General features: G+C 38.4%; 1 protein-coding gene across 2 annotated transcripts in view; it reads left to right on the top strand.

Annotated features, from left to right (window-relative positions):
• The window catches only part of kcnip1a (Kv channel interacting protein 1 a), a 58492-nt gene that overhangs the window by 24792 nt on the left and 12057 nt on the right, over window positions 1-21643 (top strand). Inside the window, exon 1 of one of the 2 annotated variants that reach the window (XM_083547228.1) lies at window positions 9284-9464. The exons of the other annotated variant lie outside the window; for it this stretch is intronic. Coding sequence (XP_083403354.1) covers window positions 9407-9464 — 58 coding nt within the window. The 5' untranslated portion in view covers window positions 9284-9406. Of the gene's footprint in view, window positions 1-9283; window positions 9465-21643 lie in introns of those variants that run through there. 2 annotated transcript variants of the gene reach the window in all.

Here is a 21643-nt window from a genome sequence, read left to right as displayed (position 1 = left end):
ACAGTTATTTTTGGACATAATCCTCCTGAATTAGGCTATTAACCAAAAGACATGTGATCCTCTTTATCTGAATAAGAATGTACACCTATCAAAGCAGTGAACAAATATGACTAATCATGTCAAGAATGGAGAAAAATAATATGAGGCAAAGAAAGAGATGTAAAAGGGAAATATCTCTCTCTCTCTCTCTCACACACACACACACACACACACACACACACACACACACACACACACACACACACACACACACACACACACACTTTTGGGGTTTTTGGGTTTTTATTAAATGGGATTTAGAAAGCTGCAAGACTAGCAGCCACTGTCTTATACATAAGGCATATCTGATTTATTTATTATATGAGAATACACATAGTAATCTGTGTGTTTTAAGCTAGACCGCAATACTGCAGAGGCATAAAGAGACAAAGAGAGCGATAGGAGGGTGGGTGAGATTGATAGATGGATAGTTAGATAAGAAAAAGGGGTGGAGAGAGAGAGAGAGAGAGAGAGAGAGAGAGAGAGAGAGAGAGAGAGAGAGAGAGAGAGACCATATAACACTATAGCACTTGATAGAGAATTGGGACCTTAAAGAGTAATTCAGGAGCTGTGCAGCTGATATAGAGATAGAGAGAGAGAAAGAGAAACAGAGAGAGGACGATATGGTTCCTCTCATTGGGGAGTGTATGGTGATAATGACATATGGTTTTTCATTAGTCAGTATAACAGTGGGTGCGAAGATAAGAGAGGTGAGATTAAACTAACAGAGTGTTCTACAGACACTGCATCATTTATGAAATACATGCCGAATGCACAAAAAACAAGCATTAAATAAAAAAGCAGATTTGTGTAAATCAAACCATATTATGTCTCTGTATAATCTGTGGTCTTTTCACTTATTGCCCATAGTTCTTGTAACTTTAACTTCAATGATAATGCATTCCTAGCTAACATATATATATAGTGAGGAAAATAAGTATTTGAACACCCTGCTATTTTGCAAGTTCTCCCACTTAGATATCATGGAGGGGTCTGAAATTGTCATCGTAGGTGCATGTCCACTGTGAGAGACATAATCTAAAAAAAAAAAATCCAGAAATCACAATGTATGATTTTTAAACTATTTATTTGTATGATACAGCTGCAAATAAGTATTTGAACACCTGAGAAAGTCAATGTTAATATTTGGTACAGTAGCCTTTGTTTGCAATTACAGAGGTCAAACATTTCCTGTAGTTTTATACCACACTGCAGGAGGGATTTTGGCCCACTCCTCCACACAGATCTTCTCTAGATCAGTCAGATTTCTGGCCTGTCGCTGAGAAACACGGAGTTTGAGCTCCCTTCAAAGATTCTCTATTGGGTTTAGGTCTGGAGACTGGCTAGGCCACGCCAGAACCTTGATATGCTTCTTACAGAGCCACTCCTTGGTTATCCTGGCTGTGTGCTTCGGGTCACTGTCATGTTGGAAGACCCAGCCTCGACCCATCTTCAATGCTCTAACTGAGGGAAGGAGGTTGTTCCCCAAAATCTCGCAATACATGGCCCCGGTCATCCTCTCCTTAATACAGTGCAGTCGCCCTGTCCCATGTGCAGAAAAACACCCCCAAAGCATGATGCTACCACACCCATGCTTCACAGTAGGGATGGTGTTCTTGGGATGGTATTAATCATTCTTCTTCCTCCAAACACGCTTAGTGGAATTATGACCCAAAAGTTCTATTTTGGTCTCATCTGACCACATGACTTTCTCCCATGACTCCTCTGGATCATCCAAATGGTCATTGGCAAACTTAAGACATGCCTGGACATGTGCTGGTTTAAGCAGGGGAACCTTCCGTGCCATGCATGATTTAAAACCATGACGTCTTAGTGTATTACCAAAAGTAACCTTGTAAACGGTGGTCCCAGCTGTTTTCAGGTCATTGACCAGCTCCTCCCGTGTAGTTCTGGGCTGATTTCTCACCTTCCTTAGGATCATTGAGACCCCACGAGGTGAGATCTTGCATGGAGCCCCAGTCCGAGGGAGATTGACAGTCATGTTTAGCTTCTTCCATTTTCTAATGATTGCTCCAACAGTGGACCTTTGTTCACCAAGCTGCTTGGCAATTTCCCCGTAGCCCTTTCCAGCCTTGTGGAGGTGTACAATTTTGTCTCTAGTGTCTTTGGACAGCTCTTTAGTCTTGGCCATGTTAGTAGTTGGATTCTTACTGATTGTATGGGGTGGACAGGTGTCTTTATGCAGCTAACGACCTCAAACAGGTGCATCTAATTTAGGATAATAAATGTAGTGGAGGTGGACATTTTAAAGGCAGACTAACAGATCTTTGAGGGTCAGAATTCTAGCTGATAGACAGGTGTTCAAATACTTATTTGCAGCTGTATCATACAAATAAATAGTTTCAAAATCATATATTGTGATTTCTGGATTTATTTTTTTTAGATTATGTATTTTACATTGGACATGCACCTACGATGACAATTTCAGACCCCTCCATGATTTCTAAGTGGGAGAACTTGCAAAATAGCAGGGTGTTCAAAGACTTATTTTCCTCACTGTATATGTTTATTATATGTTGCTATTTTTCTCTCTCCATCTGTTATATATTGCTGACGAGCTTTGGTGAGTGTTCAATCACCTTGCCACATTCACCACAGTCAAGGTGAAACACAGCAAGGTGAACCAGTGGGGGTGAAGAGAGCGCATTAGAGAGGGATGAGTTTTGGGAAGATAAAAAAAAATTAAATTAAAAAATGGAAACTCCTGACTTAATTTAGCAACAGCAAAATAAATGCGTAAAAGTGTATGATTTACCCCAAAATAAATGTCATTTATCCTTTAAATCTGTGGACATATATTGAGAGATCACTGCTTTTTTTTTTTTTTTTTTATCATTCACTGTGCCAGTGCTCCTTGTAAATAAGACTATAATCATTTCATTGCTCCACAGACATTTATTTGTCCCTTGATTACTTCTAATTTTTTTACATTCCATTTTCAGTCCTAGGGCCTTTGAACACTTTTTATTTAAGTCTTAGCTGCTGTCTGATCAGAATGTGAATCAGCTATTTGTGGTGGGGGTGAAGTTCAAAGTTCAGCGAGCAGGACTGATAACTGTGCATACCACAGAGGGGGAATTTACTTGTTTGGATTTAAATACAAAACATTTTCTCAGATATTATTACACACAATATTATTCAGGAATGTACCTTGAATAGACTGCATGGGGATGACTTACTTGTGCATAATACAGTGTAAAACATAAAATAAAACAACATTCTAAATACAAATGCCATGTGATCATCTTAGTGAAGTAAGGAAATTCTCTCAGCTGAGTCAGATTGCCAGAGGACTGTGTAGAAATGGAGAGATTCATAGCAGGGCAGAAAGACAGGGAAAGAAGTAATAGGTCACGGCTAAGCAATTGCAAAGCCAGAGAGGACATTATCTGCTGAAGTAAGAGATCAGAGATCCCTGAGGTAGATCTCATTCTAATCTCATTCAGAATACAGGATTGAGGACACAGTTAAAACTAAAACACATTGTACGGCTCTGTTTGATTTACAAATGATCTAATGATAAGCTGAAACCTTTATCGTGTTTTAATCAGCTACACCATAAAATGTGACAATCTGAAAGGTGCATGCTCATATATTTTTCAGCTGCACTACATTTTTCAGGCAGGCTCACTTCCACAGCTGAAGTGATTTCTTCAATGTGCTAATTTAACATATTTGCATGTAGTGAACTGATGGTGCATGGAATTAGCATGGCAATTCTCTGAAAATTTTCTGTTTTAAATCATTTCAACACATGACTCGACAGACACAAGCAAATTCAAAGCAATTAATCAACAGTACACATTTCCTCATCTCCGTTTTATTCAATCAAGCCACATTCTTTAGTTTTGTTGAAATGAGGCTAATTTGACTAATAACACACTGGTAAACACATACACTGATATAATGGTAAAACCACTGACAGGTAAAGTGAATAACTGAATCTTGCTACAGTGATACCTGTCAAGGCATGAGATTTATTAGGCAGCAAGTAAACAATCAGTTCTTAAAGGTAACCGCTTCCCTAATGGCAGGATGGTGAAGCGTGCGTGTAAGGGTTGTGTGGGGTCGTCCACAATGCTGTTGGCTTTGCAGCGTGTGGTGTAAATGTCCATGATAGAGGGGAGAGAGAGACTCTGGTGATCTTCTCAGCTGTCCTCACTATCCTCTGTAGCGTCTTGCGATCCTAGATGGTGCAGTTCCCAAACCAGGCAGTGATGCAGCTGCTCAAGATGCTCCCAATGGTCCCTCTGTAAAACGTGGTCAGGATGGGGGAAGGGAGACGAGCTGTCCTCAGTCTTCTCAGGAAGTAGAGATGCTGCTGGGCTTTCTAGGTGATGGAGCTGGTGTTGAGTGACCGGGTGAGGTTATCCGCCAAATAAACACCAAGAAATTTGGTGCGCTTGACGATCTTTATGGAGGATCCATCAATGTTCAGTAGAGAATGGTCACTATGTGCTCTCCTGAGATCAACAACCAACCCTCTTTCATTTTATCAACGTTCAGGGACAGGTTGTTTGCTCCACACCAGGCTGTTAACCGTTGCACCTCCTCTCAGTATGCTGACTCATCGTTCTTGCTGATGAGACCCACCATGGTCATGTCATCGGCGAACTTGATGATGTAATTCGAGCTGTGCATTGCTACACAGTCGTGAGTCATAAGAGTCAACAGCAGTGGACTGAGCACACAGCCCTGAGGTGCCCCAGTGTTCAGTTTGGTGGTGCTGGAGATGCTGTTTCCGATCCGGATTGACTGAGGTCTCCCAGTCAGAAAGTCCAGGATCCAGTTACAGAGCTTCTCAATCAGGAATGACTGTGTTGAATGCTGAGCTGAAATCTATGAAAAGCATTCGTACATATGCTAACTTGTTGTCCAAGTGGGTGAGGGCCAGATGAAGGGTTGTGGAGATAGCATCGCCCATGGAGCGGTTTGGACGATACGCGAACTGCATAGGGTCCAGTGAGGGTAGTAACTGGGTCTTGTTGTGCCTCATGACAACCCTTTCGAAGCACTTCATCACAATGGGTGTGAGCATGAAGGGACAATAGTCATTGAGGCAGGAGACAGTAGACTTCTTCGACACAGGAAAGATGATCGTCGTCTAGAGGCACGTAGGAACAAGGGTGCTGCTCAGGGAGATGGTGAAGATGTCGCTGAAGACATCCGCTAGCTGTTCTGCACATTCCCTGGGCACTTTGCCAGGAATGTTGTCTGGTCCAGCAGACTTCTGTGGGTTAACTCTGCATAGAGTTTTTCTCACTTCAGTTGTGGTTAGACAGAGCAACTAGTCTCAGGGAGGATGGGTTGTCTTCCTCACCGCCATGTTGTTTTGCACCTCAAACCAGTTGTAGAAGTCGTTCAGCGCATCTGGGAGGGAGTCATCACGGTCACAAGCAGGTGATGTTGTCTTGTAGTTCGTGATCGCCTGGATGCCCTGCCACATGCGGCGGGTGTCTCCGCTGTCCTGGAAGTGGCCGCAAATTCTCTTGGCATGTGCGCGCTTCGCCTCTCTGATGGCATGGGACAGTTTGGCCCTCACTGTTTTAAAGGGTGTCTCGTCCCCTGCTCTAAAGCCAGAGTCTCTTGATTTTAGCAGCGCACGCACCTTGGTGGTCATCCACGGCTTCTGGTTGGAGTGTGTAGTGATGGTCTTGGAGATGGTCACGTCACCAATGCACTTGCCGATGTAGCTGGTCACTGTTGACGTGTACTCCTCCAAGTTGATGAAACAGCCATTTCCTAACAGCTAAATTGCTGCCCATTGCTACTTTTTTTACTGGCTATGATAGATGTCAGAACACACATTTCATAGCAACTTATTACGTATGGGACTGTGTAGCTTCAGACTAGTCCGAGTACTTATGTTGACCACTGTCCACTGCTAAAAGTATCAACAATTGACACTTGAACGTTACACCTGGACCATGGAGCAATTCAAAAAAGGTGGCTTGATCTGGTGAATTACAGCCCCATTTTAAAACTTATTTTAGATAAAGGATCTGACACTAATGTCTAGGTGCCAGATACCAAATCACACCTTCAGAGGTCTATGGTGTAGCCCAAATATCAATGGGTCAAAGCTCAAGGGGGACAATATTAAGCAGGTGGTTTTAATGCTATGGCTTGCTGTTGTAAAAATAGACTAGACGTCAAACAGCTAAAAACAAAAGCAGCAGTCTTTCTCTCTCAACACATAGTTTAGTAATCACTCAGAACTACTTGAGTTGTTAACATTAGCCCGTATTCATTTCAAGGTTATTTGCTTAGTGACTTGCTGCTGTGTATAGGTTTGGGTCCTGGGGAACTTGCTAGAAATGTAATTCTGGCTAATGACTTGGCCATAAATGCCATGTGCCTTGCTCTGCCGGAAATACTGAACTTTGACAAGCTAACAATGCTCACAGCATCATCGTCAAATGTATTTGTCTGTGTGTGTTAATGCAAAAGCAATAGCCCAAAGAAACCTGAAAGTGGTCACTGGCAATAGGCAGTAGAAAATTGCATCAGAAAATGCTACTAACTACTGTATGAATGTAAATGAACACCATGGTTTTTATATTGTTTGACACATTAAGGTGGACATGGTACCACGTTACCTACGGTAGTACTGTACCTGTACCAAGACCATGTGTAAAACAATGACCTCCCCAAAATCAACTGCTACCCAAAGTATGAATTGTAGGTTATTATTGTATAGTTAGAGATTTTAAGCATATCTAATTTATTATGGATTTATTTTGCTAAACTGTTTATCTTCATTATATGATAGACTTTTATTTTCTTTCTAATCCTGCTTATGTTATTGACAGGAGCTTGAAAGATTTTAATCCTGATGAAGCTATCAGCCATCTGTTGTTGGGAGTCAAGACAACAAAATTGCCTGTGCTGTCTGTGTATGAGTAATGGTCAATTGTCTGTGCTTGTAAACTCATTTATTTGGATGAGGGTAGATAGCGCTTTTCCTCTGAGTGTATTGCACTGGCCTATGACACTGTATAAGCAGCAATTGGAAAAGATGTGGTTGACTAGCTTTTTGTGCCTCTGAGAAAGCACAGTTTCACGCTATGCTAGCTGTTGTTTGTAAAATGGCATGTGACCAAATTGGAATATCAGTCAGTTTAGACTACCTGGTTGTAAAAACAGGTAGTCTAACTGCATGCATTTTAATTGCTAGCTTGCAGCTACGTGTGCTTTATTTCTTTTTATTTAATTAATGTTATAGAAAAATAATGTACAAGTTTAAGATAAAGTAAAAATAAGAATACTGTAAGCATCTGTGTAGTTTGAAAATGTTAAAGGGGCCATTGGGTATAAAAACCAGCTGTCAAAATATTAACAGTGCACATTCGTGTCACATATACTGAGAGATAGCAATGGGCAAGGGGAAATGCTACTTTTAAAAAAGAACATTTAACTAACTAAATAAAACTTTCTGAATTTATCAGCATGATCATTTCAACAAAAATAAAATAGCAGACATAGATCAGTTAAATTAATGATTATGGTTTATACTGCTTATGATCATTACTTATGATTATCATAAGATAAACGATGATATGATAAAGATTCACTAACGTTTTTCCATAAATCTATTAGGTACTACATGTAGAAGTGGGCAGGGTGTTTACTTGAAATAGCTTGTTTTCTCGACATAGTGAAAATCAGGTTAAGATAATTGCCCCTGGGATACCATAGAGATGATGGTAAAATGTAAAAGTTGTTTGTATGTTTGTGAATATAAATAAATGTTTTTCTATATTATTATTATTATTATTATTATTATTATTATTATTATTATATGAATAAAGGCTAGTATAAAGACTGTATGAATAGCCATATTTAAATATTTTATATGTACCGTAATTTCCGGACTATAAAGCGTACCCATATATAAGCCGCACCCACTGAATTTTACAAATATTTTTATTTTGAACATAAATAAGCCGCACCTGTCAATAAGCCGCATTAGTGTCTACACTAATGAACTTTACACAGGTTTTAACGAAAGACACATTACACATGGTGTAACGGGTGAAATATGTTGCGCTTCCTTTAGGAGCAGAGCGGTATTTTGGGAATAGCCTGGCATTGACTTTTTCCGCTATTTCTAATGCTCATTTTTAAGTTTCTTTGACTTACCCGTAACGCTGTTGCCAAGAAAAATAAAAAAGCACGAGTTTTGGAAACCTGTCTGTGCTTATATGATTTCTGTTGCAACTGGAGTTAGTGAGCTCTCCCTTAACCCAGACTCAATGCGTTACAACGGCTTGTATCTAAACAGTAGCCTGATTAAGAAAGTCATTGTTCACTGTCTTCCTCCTTTCTTTCACAACTATTTCTCTCGGGAGTTTATCTTTTGGCATCATCGTGCGTTTTTTCTCCCGATGCCGTGCAGATCAGAACACAGGTGAAGTGCTTTTTTTCGTTTCTGTTCAGAAATTTCTTTGGTCTAATGTTATGGGGTTCAGTTTTTTTTGGCTTGAAGCTTGTGAAACCAGGAAAAATCAAATTCAAAACGTGGGGAAAAAGTAGCGGCTTATAGTCTAGAAAAATACGGTAATATATTAAATAAAAAATAAATTAATGAATACTTGTTCTATTAGAGAATCATGGAGTTGCTATCTTATAGTTCTCTTAAGAGTTTCCTCAGTTACACTTAGTATTCTCACTTAAATTTTAAAACGGACATAGTTTTAAGAGATTTTATGCAAAACTGAGATATTTTAGTTCAATATATTTTGTAGTATAACTATAAGCAGTAGAACATTTCACCATGTGAAAGAATTTTGAGTCTGACACACATATGAGGTAAAACAAATCTCTGTATATTTTACTGTCAAACTAAAGACAAATTTAAAAGGCTTGGAACATAGAATAATTGATTAATGTAATTTTTTTAAATTGGACATTTTTCTTTAATCATGAATTGATATAAACCTTTGAGCCATGTTCTGCAATGTGCCTATTTCTTCCACTGTTTGTTTCATTAGGTATTAGAAGTTGTGGGCTCCTTATGTGTATTCTTAAAGGTACTGTGTGTGGCAACTTTTGCATGCTTATATAAGCTGCGAGTGTGTGTGATGAAGTGGCTTTCTGATCCTGATTCACACTGCATGACGCCAGCACTCAACAAGAAGTCGAGAGAGAGAAAGAAAGAGAGCAGGAGGGAGGGAAAAGCTGAAGGGAGGGGGTGCAAAGAAGTGGGGAGCAAAGTGAGGCAGGGAAACATCAAGCGGAGGGAAGAAAGGATGAGGGAAAGACGGAGAGAGGGACAGAGTTAGTGAGTGAAACACATGTGACGGAGTGACATCCACCTAGACACGTTTGTTTCCACGGCGACAATATGGGAGCAGTGGTTGGCACACTGACCATGCAGACCAAACAGAGGCGACCATCCAAAGGTAGGGTAGACAGACATGAACACACACACACAAACGAAGCAGCAGTGTCCCACACATATGTATCCTGCTTTAAAAAGACTATCTGCAGAATCATGAACAAGAGCATGCATACACACATGGAAAAGGACATAGAAAACACACACAAGCATAGCATCCCACTCACATGAACACTACTATCCAAAAAGGACATCTAAAACCATGCACAGGCTTAGAAAGCAAACCCACACACTGTATTGTTTTTACTCTCCATACTCCTGCAACAAGTAGATTTTGGTAAGGTTCAGTGGATGTTTCTGTGAATCTGCCATGTGCTGAATGTACAGCCATTTGTCTTGCAGACCTACCCACAGACATACTCACTTCATAACAGCACGGGGTGAAACTGGCTTTCCTTTTGTAATCTTGGTGCGTGTATTAGTGTGTGCGTGTGTGTGCGTCTTGCATGTTTGCTAACGTATGATGTCTGAAGAACACATGCTTTGGGTGCTTATCACTCCACTCACACGCTCTCTTCTTGCTTGTTACCTCAGAAGAGCTGTTGTCATGGCAACATGGATATGGCTATGTTGAGGTGAATGCACACATATGTTCATGTGTGTTTGTGTGTGTGTGTGTGTGTGTGTGTGTGTGTGTGTGTGTGTGTGTGTGTGTGTGTGTGTGTGTGTGTGTTGCTTTGTGTGCTTCTTGTTGTCTGGGATCTGGGCTGCAGTCATGAAAAATGTAGATGGAAAATCAATTACAAATTTGTATGCAGTTAGACACATACACCCACCCAACCAACCACACTAAAAGATGGAGAGAGAGAACAAAAGACATGTGAAATCAGAGACAGGAACAATCACTTGTTGATCATCATCTTCCCTCTGTCTTTCTCTCTAAATGACCACAGCATCATTCACTATTTATTTTCTATCTATGTGTAAATCCAGAATTTCATGGATGAAATAAATACTTAAAGCCATCACACGTATACAATATATAATTTCCAGCACACACTTATTCATCCTGCTATCTATTAAGGTTAGACAGAGGATAAGACATGCTTTAGTCATGGCAGATGGTATTAAAACAAGCATATTGTTCTTCTGCCCATTTTTACTCAGATTTTTTAGAAAAAGCATGTAAAAAGATGAAAAACAACGGAAACCGTTGCATACAAGCACAAGAATGAACATATACAAACTTCTTACATTTTAGTGCCAATTATAATATATTTAAAAAATATGAAAGTGCTTTTAGACAACAGTTGATTAGTAACATATCAAATGTAAATATATAATTTATATATATCGCAAACATATTTACATATTACAACCTGATTGGTTTATGTTGTGTAGAAATGGGTAGACACTTATGCAACATACAAACTGTATTTTATTTAGACATTTGTCATTGCTTACACAGAATTTATGTTATGTATTTCCAATTTCCATTAATCACCAACATATTACTTTTGGTTGTCTAAAAAAATGGCACATCAAACTTGTATTTTCCTGCACTGTGCCTGTTCAACTGACAAACAATTTTCTCTTCAGAATAAATTGCTGGCCAACCAGCAATTTATTCTGAAGAGAATAAATTGCTGGCCAACCAGCAACCAATGTCAACCATTTTCCTAGTGATGTATTACTTCAGTTTCTCACATAAGCTCCACAACAAAAAAATTGTTCTCAGTCTCATCCTGGTTGAATCTTTCACTTTTCATTCCCCTCCCAATCATTGTTGCTAAATTAGAAAAACATGTTTAATAAAGTTTTTGATGATTTTTTAAATAGCCAGGTTCAAATAGTCCTAAGGGGTCTTTAATTTACTGTATATAAAAAAAAAGGTTAAATCAGGTTAAAAGGTTTGGACTTTCTTTATTGAGTATATATTTTTCATTGTAATATGTGATTATAATTAAAATGTTTTTTAGAAATAAATTGAAACAGAACATGTGTAGAAAATATTTCCTAACAAGAAGCTAACATTTATAACAATTTTTTTGCTTTAAATTCGATTATTTTCACTTATTTTAATTATTTTATAAGTTACTAACCATTAGAAACAGTGCGGTGTGTGTGTGTGTGTGTGTGTGTGTGTGTGTGTGTGTGTGTGTATACATAATTTTAGAAATGTCCCTTTACTTAGTACTTAGCCATTCTTCAAGTCAAATCCCATTATCAGGTTGGATGGGGTCTATGGGTAAATATATAGATAATTCCAGCAATGTTCAATAGGGTTCAAGTCAGGGCTCTGGCTGAGCCACGCTAGAACATTCACAGAGGTGTCTCTAAGCTACTCCTGTGTTGTCTTGGCTGTGTGCTTAAGTTTGTTTTTATGTAGTTAAGGTGAACCTTTGGCCCAGACTGAGGTCAGAGTGCTGTGGAATAGGTTTTTATTGAGGATATCTCTGTACTTTGCACCATTTATTTTTTCCTTAACCCTTACCAGTTTCCAAGTCCCTGCTGCATAAAAACACCTGCACAGCATGATGCTGCCACCAACATGCTGCACTTTTGGGATGATTTTGGCCAGTGGATGAGCGGTGCTTGGTTTTCTCCAGACATAACATTTATAATTGAGGCCAAACAGGTTAATCTTGGTTTTATCAGACCAGGACATTTTGTTCCACACAGTCCTTTAGCAGGCTTCTATGGGTTTTTCACTGAGGAGAGGGTTCTGTCTAACCACTTAGCTGTGAGGCTTTCTATAGAAAGGAGTTTGCCTTTCCAAATCATGTCCAATCCATACATTTTCCACAGTCAACCCATGTGTAGAAACATAGCAAAAATCAAGAGAATTGGGAGGCATCTAAGCTAATATTCATTTGTTGTTACAAAGGAACTAAAAACTTATATAAATGTGATATTTTGTTTTATTTTTATATTTAAAACAATTTACGGTAATTCAAAAATTCTGTTTACACTCTGTCCTTATGGGGTACTGAGTATAGATTATTGGGAAAATCAATTCAATTTGAATGATTGTAGTATCAGGCTGCCACATAAAAACAAAATTGAGAGAACATTTAAACATATATATATATATATATATATATATATATATATATATATATATATATATATATATATATATATATATGTTTCTTCTTCTTTCTTTGTCCTCATTATATATATATATATATATATATATATATATATATATATATATATATATATATATATATATATATATATATATATATATATATATAATGAAAGCAGCGATGTAGTGGAGGGGAAAATAATGCTCTCATGTTTGAGTGAAGTCAGCAAACTGTGATGGATGGGGCCAGATTTCAGGGCTTTTTTTTCACTGCTGTGTGCCTCTTTGTTTTTCTTGTGTGTGTGTGTGTGTGTGTGTGTGTGTGTGTGTTTTCTTTGGTTGTTTTTAGGTAGTCAATTGCTTCAGGCTTGTTCACATTATTTCCTGCATTTATTGTGCATTAGTGATGAAGGAATATATATGTGTGTGAGTGTGTGTACATGTTTGTTTATGGCGCTTGAGCAGTGTTATTCACAAGCAGTGAATATTTCACATCTTCAATCACCACCCACTGTATGCCTCCAGCAACTTAATCCCCGTTGCTATTTTATTTTTTCTTCTTCCATTTTTGTCCTTTCATTCTATTGTCTCTGCTTTCCAACAACCCCCCCCCCCCTCAAAAAAAAAAAAAAAAAAATTAATTAAATAAATAAATAAATAACTAAATAAATAAATAAAAATCCCTCCCTTTTTGTTTTTGTATCACCTTTGGCTAAAATTCCTTTTAAACAGTGTCTCTGTGCTTCCATTTCAACCTATCCATTTTTATCCTTGCCATTCCTCCTCCTCTCTCGGTATCAGACTCTCAGAGTGTTTGTGTTGTGAAAGTGCTTATTAAGTCCGTCTTGTAGGACAAACCTAATGGGGCTGTTCCATGTGTGTGTGTGATTGTGTGTGTGTGTGTGTGTGTGTGTGTGTGTGTGTGTGTGTGTGTGTGTGTGTGTGTGTGTGGGCGGTCAGTGTACTGGACAGCTCTATGTTGTGCTTGTAATGTACTGCTAATACGTGTGTGTTGCAATGTAATCACCAGGCTCTGGTTATCTGGGAAGCTCTGAGGTTATTTTATTTGTGAGTGATGTATTTATTCACTCTTTTACTTTGCTTCCAAACATGAGTCACACAGGACTTTTTGTATAAGTGAGGGATGTGGTGGATGTCTGTGTGTAGGAGAAATTTATGAAAGAGTATTTATGTGATAGAGCTCTGTATGACTTCTGTAATCTATCTGGAAAAAGTCATCATACAAGTTAAAGAGTAACTCGTTGTAGCGAATGGGAGAGAAGAGGGAAAAACAATTAATAAAGATAAAATGAGTATATAGTTTGAACAACAGTTTGCCCGCATTCTCCACCATTATATGTAGCGAATTTAGCTCGCAAAGAAAAGGAAATATTTATAAGTAATTATAATGGGTTATAGTTACTCCTAAATATTTAGGATATTTAAATATAAAGTTGAACTGACGGTAATGGAATTTACCGTTACACTTATTTGGTCTGTTCGTCTGGCGAACCGACAGTATAATCTTTTATTAATTCTATAAAAGAGATATCTCCCCAGCCGAGAAAGACGCAACCCCCCTTTACTTTATACTGTACAATTAATAGAGCATGTAGTTCAGATCGAATGTTGCAGGAACCTTAAAATGTGAGTGACACTCAGAGACACACTTATGAAAAATACGGCGTTTAATGAATGAGACAAACACAACATAAAACTAACTACACAAACAAACAAAAAGAAATAAAGAAAATAAATATGAAAATAAAATAAAAAAAAAAGTACAAAATAGGAAAAGGAGGAAGAGAAAGGAAAAGAAGAAAGGAGAGAAAGAAAGGAAAGGAATGGCAAGCTTAAACTTCTAAATTAATCACATCCTAAATGAGAACTCATCAAGAATTCAAATTCACCTTAAATTAAGGGGCTCAAACTTAAACACGCATCTTAATTGGTTGGTAAAACGGTTACTTGCATTGGCTTGTTTGTACAATAGTCCCGATGAAGAGTCGGTTAGGATGGAGTCAGATGTTCTTCCATGTCTCCTGAAGATCAGAGCAGGTGTTGTTCTTGAAGATAAAGTTTGCTGGAAGATCTCAAAAATGATTTGAGATCTCGTCTCGAAGAGTCGCTGCTGGGCTGTTCTAAGCGTCCGACTCTCCGGGCCCTTCGGGCTTCGGGATCGAGCCGAGTGAGCGAGCTTGCTTGACTTTACTGACTGACTGTTGATTAGCTGGGTTCAAGATGTTTTAAGTACTGTACTAAGTACTACTATAAGTACTATAAGTACTGCACAGAACTGTCAGTCATCACATCATCTGTATATGTTGCACACACTATGGCTGCTATATACTGTACAAAGTTTTATAGTAACTCTCTAATCATACCTGACACACAATACTGTCATTTGCACTACCATGCACTCTCACACTTTATGTACATTACTGATCTGTATCCCTATTTAATACCCACACTGTCTATACTGTCTCACATTGTCTGTATTGTCTTGTATAGTCTGTTTTTGTCTTGTCTTGTCTGTTTTGTCATGTATAGGTTTTATTTATGTCTGTACTTTTGAGAGTCACTAACTGCTGGAACCAAATTCCTTGTGTGTGTCAACACACTTGGCCAATAAACCTGATTCTGATTCTGATTCTGATTTTAAAGGTCCTGAACCCCACCCATCTTTGGGGGAATGGCCAATGCTATGGCCTGAAATTTTGAAGGGGAACACTCCCTTTGTTCAAGTGTTTGTGGGCATGGTTTCCGGGTTTGTTCTTGCTTTGGAGAACTTAAAGTTTTATCCAAAGTGTATTAAGACAGTATGGTACATTTCATGATCAAATAAAATGCACCATTGTTTGCAAAATAAGGAACAGATAATTTTGGTGATCATTTTGATATTAGACATGGAAAGCAAGGACAGCATTAAAACAGAGGTACATTACATACCAGTTAACATTTAACATACTATTAACATGGCAGTACTTAAGGTATAACTTTGTTAATACAATGTTATATTCAGGTATACAAAATGCACCCTTGTTAGGAAAATAAAGAGAAGATAATTTTATGTCAACTTTGACATCAAGCCTTAAAAGAAAAGACAGCATTAAAACAGATGTAAAATGTACCGGGACCAGTATTTAACACTTATGCGTCCCTCGCGCCATTTTTATTCAATTAAAAATTTCTTTCGCCGATAACTTTACATGTGTTTCAGCTAATGGAATGATACTTTGTGAAAATTGTTTTTTTTTTTTAATTAACATTTTTTTTTTTTCACATTTTTGCTATGTCAGCAGTTTCCTCTGTACAAAAATACATCCTTCAACGTCCCTCATGGCTGTTAACATCCACAAAGATTCAAGTGCTGTAAAAATATATCAGATCAACATTTGTTTCCACTTTTTTCACTTAAATCTGTTAATTAACCTCAGTTTTGATCAAAACTACAAAAAAAATTTTAATCCCGGATTTTTCTTTTTATTTGCCAATTGAATTAGTGATGTCACACAAAAATGAAAAAAAAAAAAAACCCACAAAATCACTGAAATTCGATATAAAAATTAATTGTAAACTGGATTTTCTTTGACCGTTTATCACAGGCTTGGATGTGTCAAAGACTGGAGAAAAACTGACTTTTGTGCATGCTTAGTTTTTTTGCAGCATAAGCTTGAATTATTTCCAGCCTAATCTGTCCCTCGTGGCTGTTAACATCCACAAAGGTTCAAGTGCTGTAAAAATATATCAGATCAACATTTGTTTCCACTTTTTTCACTTAAATCTGTTAATTAACCTCAGTTTTGATCAAAACTACAAAAGAAAATTTTAATCCAGGATTTTTCTTTGTAATAGCAAATTGAATTAGTGACGTCACACAAAAATGAAAAAAAAAAAACCACAAAATGACTGAAATTTAATATAAACAGTAATTGTAAACCGGATTTTCTTTGACTGTTTATCACAGGCTTGGATGTGTCAAAGACTGGAGAAAAACTGACTTTTATGCATGGTTAGTTTTTTGCAGCATCAGCTTGAATTATTTTCCATCCTCATTTGTCCTTAGTGGCTGATTTTTCCCCATTGACTCCCATTAGAACGACATTTTTTAATTGCTTCACCATGACATTATACATGAATGCATTTTTGAAAGTTATTAGCACCTCCTGTTGGGAAGAGATTACATTTGCGTTTTTTACTGTTGAGTAAAACGAGACCATAATATAGAGCTGTGGAGAGAAAGCTTAGTTTCTGGCTTTCCTATGGAGTTTTCTAGTATGTATGTGTTTGCCTGTCTCTCACAGAGGGTAACCTTTGTTCACTGACCTTCATGTGTACACGCATGCCTTGTCCCACCTCTGCAGCATCCCCGATCTTCCCCAGATATAGTGCACAGCGCCAGGCATATGATGTAGCCACATCAGCCGTGACCCAAAGTTTTATTCCATATTTTGCCGGTTTCTTAGGCATATACTGCCGAAATTGGCAGCGTCCTTTGAATGGAACAAGCTGTTCATCTACAGTCACCTCCCTGCCTGGATTGAAGAGAATCTCAAGCCGATGAGCCCACAGATCCCATAGGGCTCTGATCGGTGCAAGCTTATCATCTCTTATGCGAGCTGCTCTGGTGACCTTATCATCAAAGCGCAGGGCTCTGCTTATTTGGTGAAATCTCTTTAGAGACATGGTGGCCTTGAAAATGGCCCGGCCACGTCGATCATCCCACAGGCAGCAGGTGGACTCGTTCCTGGACCTGTAGACCCCAGCCAAAATATTTAGTCCCATGTAGGCCTTGAGATCCGTCGAGTCCACCACGATCCAGTCTTTATCATTGCGCCGACCATGAATGTTCGTCATGCTGACAATTAGGTCTAGCATCTCAGAAGTGAAAAAAAGGTCAAAGGAAGACTGTATGTCTCCTACCCTTGCTATTGCGTAACGTGTCGGCCCTGCAGTCACGCCGCGAGCAGGCTGGGTGAAAGGAGCGGTCTCTTCATTATTTGAAGACCACACCTGCCCATTTCTCCCAATCCACCCTGATCCAGGATCCTCAGAATCCTCCTCACTCGTAGTTGAGGGTGTGGATGCTGGCTTAAAATCTGCATCTGACTCTCTCGAGTCAGTGCTGTCTGTAGATGAAATCTGCAGCTCACTGGGGTCAGGCTGCATGACTTCCTCCAGAACTTCTTCTGGGCTGAAGGCTCTCTTCCGCTTGTTCGCTGTTCGTTTCATTGTCAAATGACCAGCAGGAAGTAATGCAAGTGTTTTATTCCACTTACCTTGTTTTTGTTTAGTCTGTACTTCTCATCAACAAAAGGTAGTTCTGAGAGCTGATTCGCATATTCTGATTTTCTCAGACATATCAAGGGTAGTTGAGCAAAGGTCACCCACCCACACACACGCACACACGCACTATAATACTCCATAAAAAAACTCCATAGAAGCCAGAAACTAAGCTTTCTATCCACAGCTCTATTACAAATGTACCCTCTTCCTCCTAAATGTCGTTTTAATGGAAGTCAATGGGGAAAAAAATCATCTCTCTCGTGCACGCGCACGAGAGACACACACACACACACACACACACACACACACACACACACACACACACGTGTGCATGCACACGCGCACACGCACATACTATAATTTTATACTATGACATAAAAATGAATGGGAAAGTATGGCCGGTTTATAAAACTATTTCATGGTCTCTTGGCGCCACGTAGTTGACAACAGTAAAAAATGCAAGTGTGACCTCTTTCCTGAAGAGGGCACCAAAAAGTTTTACAAATGCATGCATATATAATGTCATTTTGGAGTAATTAAAAAAATGTCGTTTTAATGTAATTTAATGGGGAAAAATCATCACAATAATTTGAGCTGATGCTGCAAAAAAACTCAGCATGCATAAAAGTCAGTTTTTCTCCAGTCTTTGACACATCCAAGCCTGTGATAAATGGTCAAAGAAAATCCAGTTTACAATAAATTTTTATATCGAATTTTAGTGATTTTGTGGGGTTTTTTTTTTTTCATTTTTGTGTGACGTCACTAATTCAATTGGCAATTACAAAGAAAAATCCTGGATTAAAAATTTTCTTTTGTAGTTTTGATCAAAACTAAGGTTAATTAACAGATTTAAGTGGAAAAAATGGGAAACAAATGTTGATCTGATATATTTTTACAGCACTTGAATCTTTGTGGATGTTAACAGCCACGAGGGACAGATTAGGCTGGAAATAATTCAAGCTGATGCTGCAAAAAAACTAAGGATGCATAAAAGTCAGTTTTTCTCCAGTCTTTGACACATCCAAGCCTGTGATAAACAGTCAAAGAAAATCCAGTTTACAATTAATTTTTATATCAAATTTCAGTGATTTTGTGTTTTTTTTTTCTTCCATTTTTGTGTGATATCACTAATTCAATTGGCAATTACAAATAAAAATCCTGGAATTAAAATTCTTTTTTGTAGTTTTGATCAAAACTAAGGTTAATTAACAGATTTAAGTGGAAAAAATGGGAAACAAATGTTGATCTGATATATTTTTACAGCACTTGAATCTTTGTGGATGTTACCATCCTGGTCAGGAAAAATACAGCCCTATTAACGAGTGCCACATAAAGGTTAAGGTATAACTTATGTTAATACAACATTATATTCTGGTGTATACAATGCACCCTTGTAGGAAAGAAAGAATAAAGAGAAGATCATTTTAAATCAACTTTGTAATCAAAAAGAATTACTAATTACTAACCTTTTAGAATGTAATTATTATTGAGGTAGGGTTAAACACTTGCTTTATTTATAGGAGAAGATACAAACAAGATGTATGTTGTGTTATGTGAAGTGGGACATTCTGTTTATTATTTAATTAATAAAAGAATGCTTTTATGTGTAGTGTGTGTGTGTCTGTATATGTGTGTGTGTCACAAACAGACATACTGGGGCTGAGTTTCGAGAATGAATTGTTTTATGGTTTGAGGGTCCCTGTGGAGTCAACCAGAGAGGCCAGGGGGTTATCTGGCTTTTGGGGTGGTGTGTGTGTGTGTGTGTGTGTGTGTGTGTGTGTGTGTGTGTGTGTGTGTGTGTGTGTGTGTGTGTATACTGTGTAAGGTATAGAGACTGGCTTGTGTTATCAGTTGAATGCTGCTTTAAAGTCAGCTGGAGAGGTCAGGGTTTGTCCTGCTTTGTGTCTTCGGGGGTGGGGGTATGACACAGGGGTATACAAACTTTCAAAAAAAAAAAGTGTAAGCCGTGGTGCTCATACTTTGATTGAAAAGCAGATGTCAAGGGTTAAAAGGAATACCATGGACATGAAATCTAAATGACCTGTGCCAGATGCTACAACGTTTACATCACTTTTGCAGCATGTGGATATCTACAGTATATTGAATTATTTGAAAAACCAAAGATGCTTATTATATATTAAAAATAATTGTTGTAATTATGCATAAAGCATTTTACCCCACCATCTGTTGCACAATTACTATTTTAATATTAATAGTTGTATAAAGTCTCTTAATTACCAGAATTTCTTTTTTTGTGAGTGCAAGAACTATTTTAGTGTGTAAGGGATGCTTTACTATTTATGCAAATTGAAAGAAAATAACAAATTTACTCCAGATTAGCCAGTGACTTACTGAAGCTCTAATGAACAAGCAATTTGGAGCATTTCTACCTAAAGGTGGAAAATACAGAGTGGTGTTTATACAAGTAGATTAATTTTTCACCTGCAATGTGATTTTCCAAGCCTGAAAGTCATTTCAAGTCCAGCAATTCTATGCGCAAATAAATACTGCCGAAGGGCATGCCTTAAATTTGCAGAAACTTATTTTTACCAGTTAAAGACAAAATTCACCATGCACTAAGTTTTGATATTGAGTTTTTCAAACTGATGCCTTAGTGAAATAATCATAAACTTTTCAAAATTATGAAGCTTTATTGTTCCAGTGAAATTTTATATGATTCAGCTCACGTTACTGTTTTTTTTTTTTTGTTATATTACCTATTTTTATGAAGAAACCAACACAGAATAAATAGAAGACGTAAGATTATACCAAGCTGTATGTCCATTTGGTAGATTCAGAGAATGGTTCATAAAGTGATGTCCACAAATCCATCAAGTTACTGTACTTCCTGGATAGTACAAAATGTAATTTTAAAATACCTATGACAATATAACCTTTTGCCTATACATATGAGGATCTGCTGATTGTTTTAGCTGCAATAGCTTTGAGAACAGGAACTTATTGAGAACTTTGAGAGCTTTGAGAACTTATTCAGAAAATCAGTGACAGTGTTCTCTTCTTGTTTATGTTTAGGTAATGTTTAGTTGAAAGGCTGTGTGAAGCTGCTGATTAATAAAACGACACAGTGTCTCGTTCCCTCTGGAAACTAGGGTTACATATGTAACCTAGAGACGTTCCCTTTTAGGAACTCAAGCTGCCTCGAAACGCTTTGGAATCGAGCTTCCAATCACGCCATACTGACCAGTCCCTGCCTAGTGTGTCTGGGCACCACCAGCGTGCAGGACAGAGGATCCAGGAGTGGCTCTGACATCAAGGACGTAAAACCTGATGAAGGCCAAAGGGGTGGACCAGCCCGCAGCATTACATATGTCCTGTAGGGGGAAACCCTGCGGACCAGGCCATAGAGGTCACCATACTCAGGGTTGAATGAGCCTTATATAGTTAAGAGGACTCATAAACTGTGGTAATATCCATCTGCTGAGAGTCTGCTTATTGGCAGGAAAACCTTTCCTGTGAGGGCCATAGCAGACAATGACATAGCAGCTCGCACTGGTCACAGTCGATTTTGCTTTTTCTGGTCTGGAGTTAGGAAAGGAGGAGCGCAAAATGCCTGCAAAACGACAGGTTGTGAGGGAGCTAGGAGAGATGGGGCCACAGACAGAGCCTCTAGGTCCCTGATCCTCTGAAGAGAGGATATTGCCAAAAGAAAGGCGGTCTTTACCGACAGGTACCTAAGGGCCACCTTGGCCAAAGGCTTGAAGGCAGGCTCAGATAGAGCTGCCAACATGACGGCCAAATCCCACACAGCGACTGCCCTGCAGGCAGGGTACAATAAGCCGCGATAGCGGACACATAGACCTTCAGGGTGGACGGGGCCAACCCTGTGGCAAACTGTTCCTGCAAGA

This window comes from Silurus aristotelis (genome assembly GCF_946808225.1).
Source record: "Silurus aristotelis genome assembly, chromosome: 7".
Taxonomy (NCBI): domain Eukaryota; kingdom Metazoa; phylum Chordata; class Actinopteri; order Siluriformes; family Siluridae; genus Silurus; species Silurus aristotelis.
The sequence above is the reverse complement of the archived record's forward strand: the minus strand, read 5'-3'. Positions and strand labels throughout refer to the sequence as shown.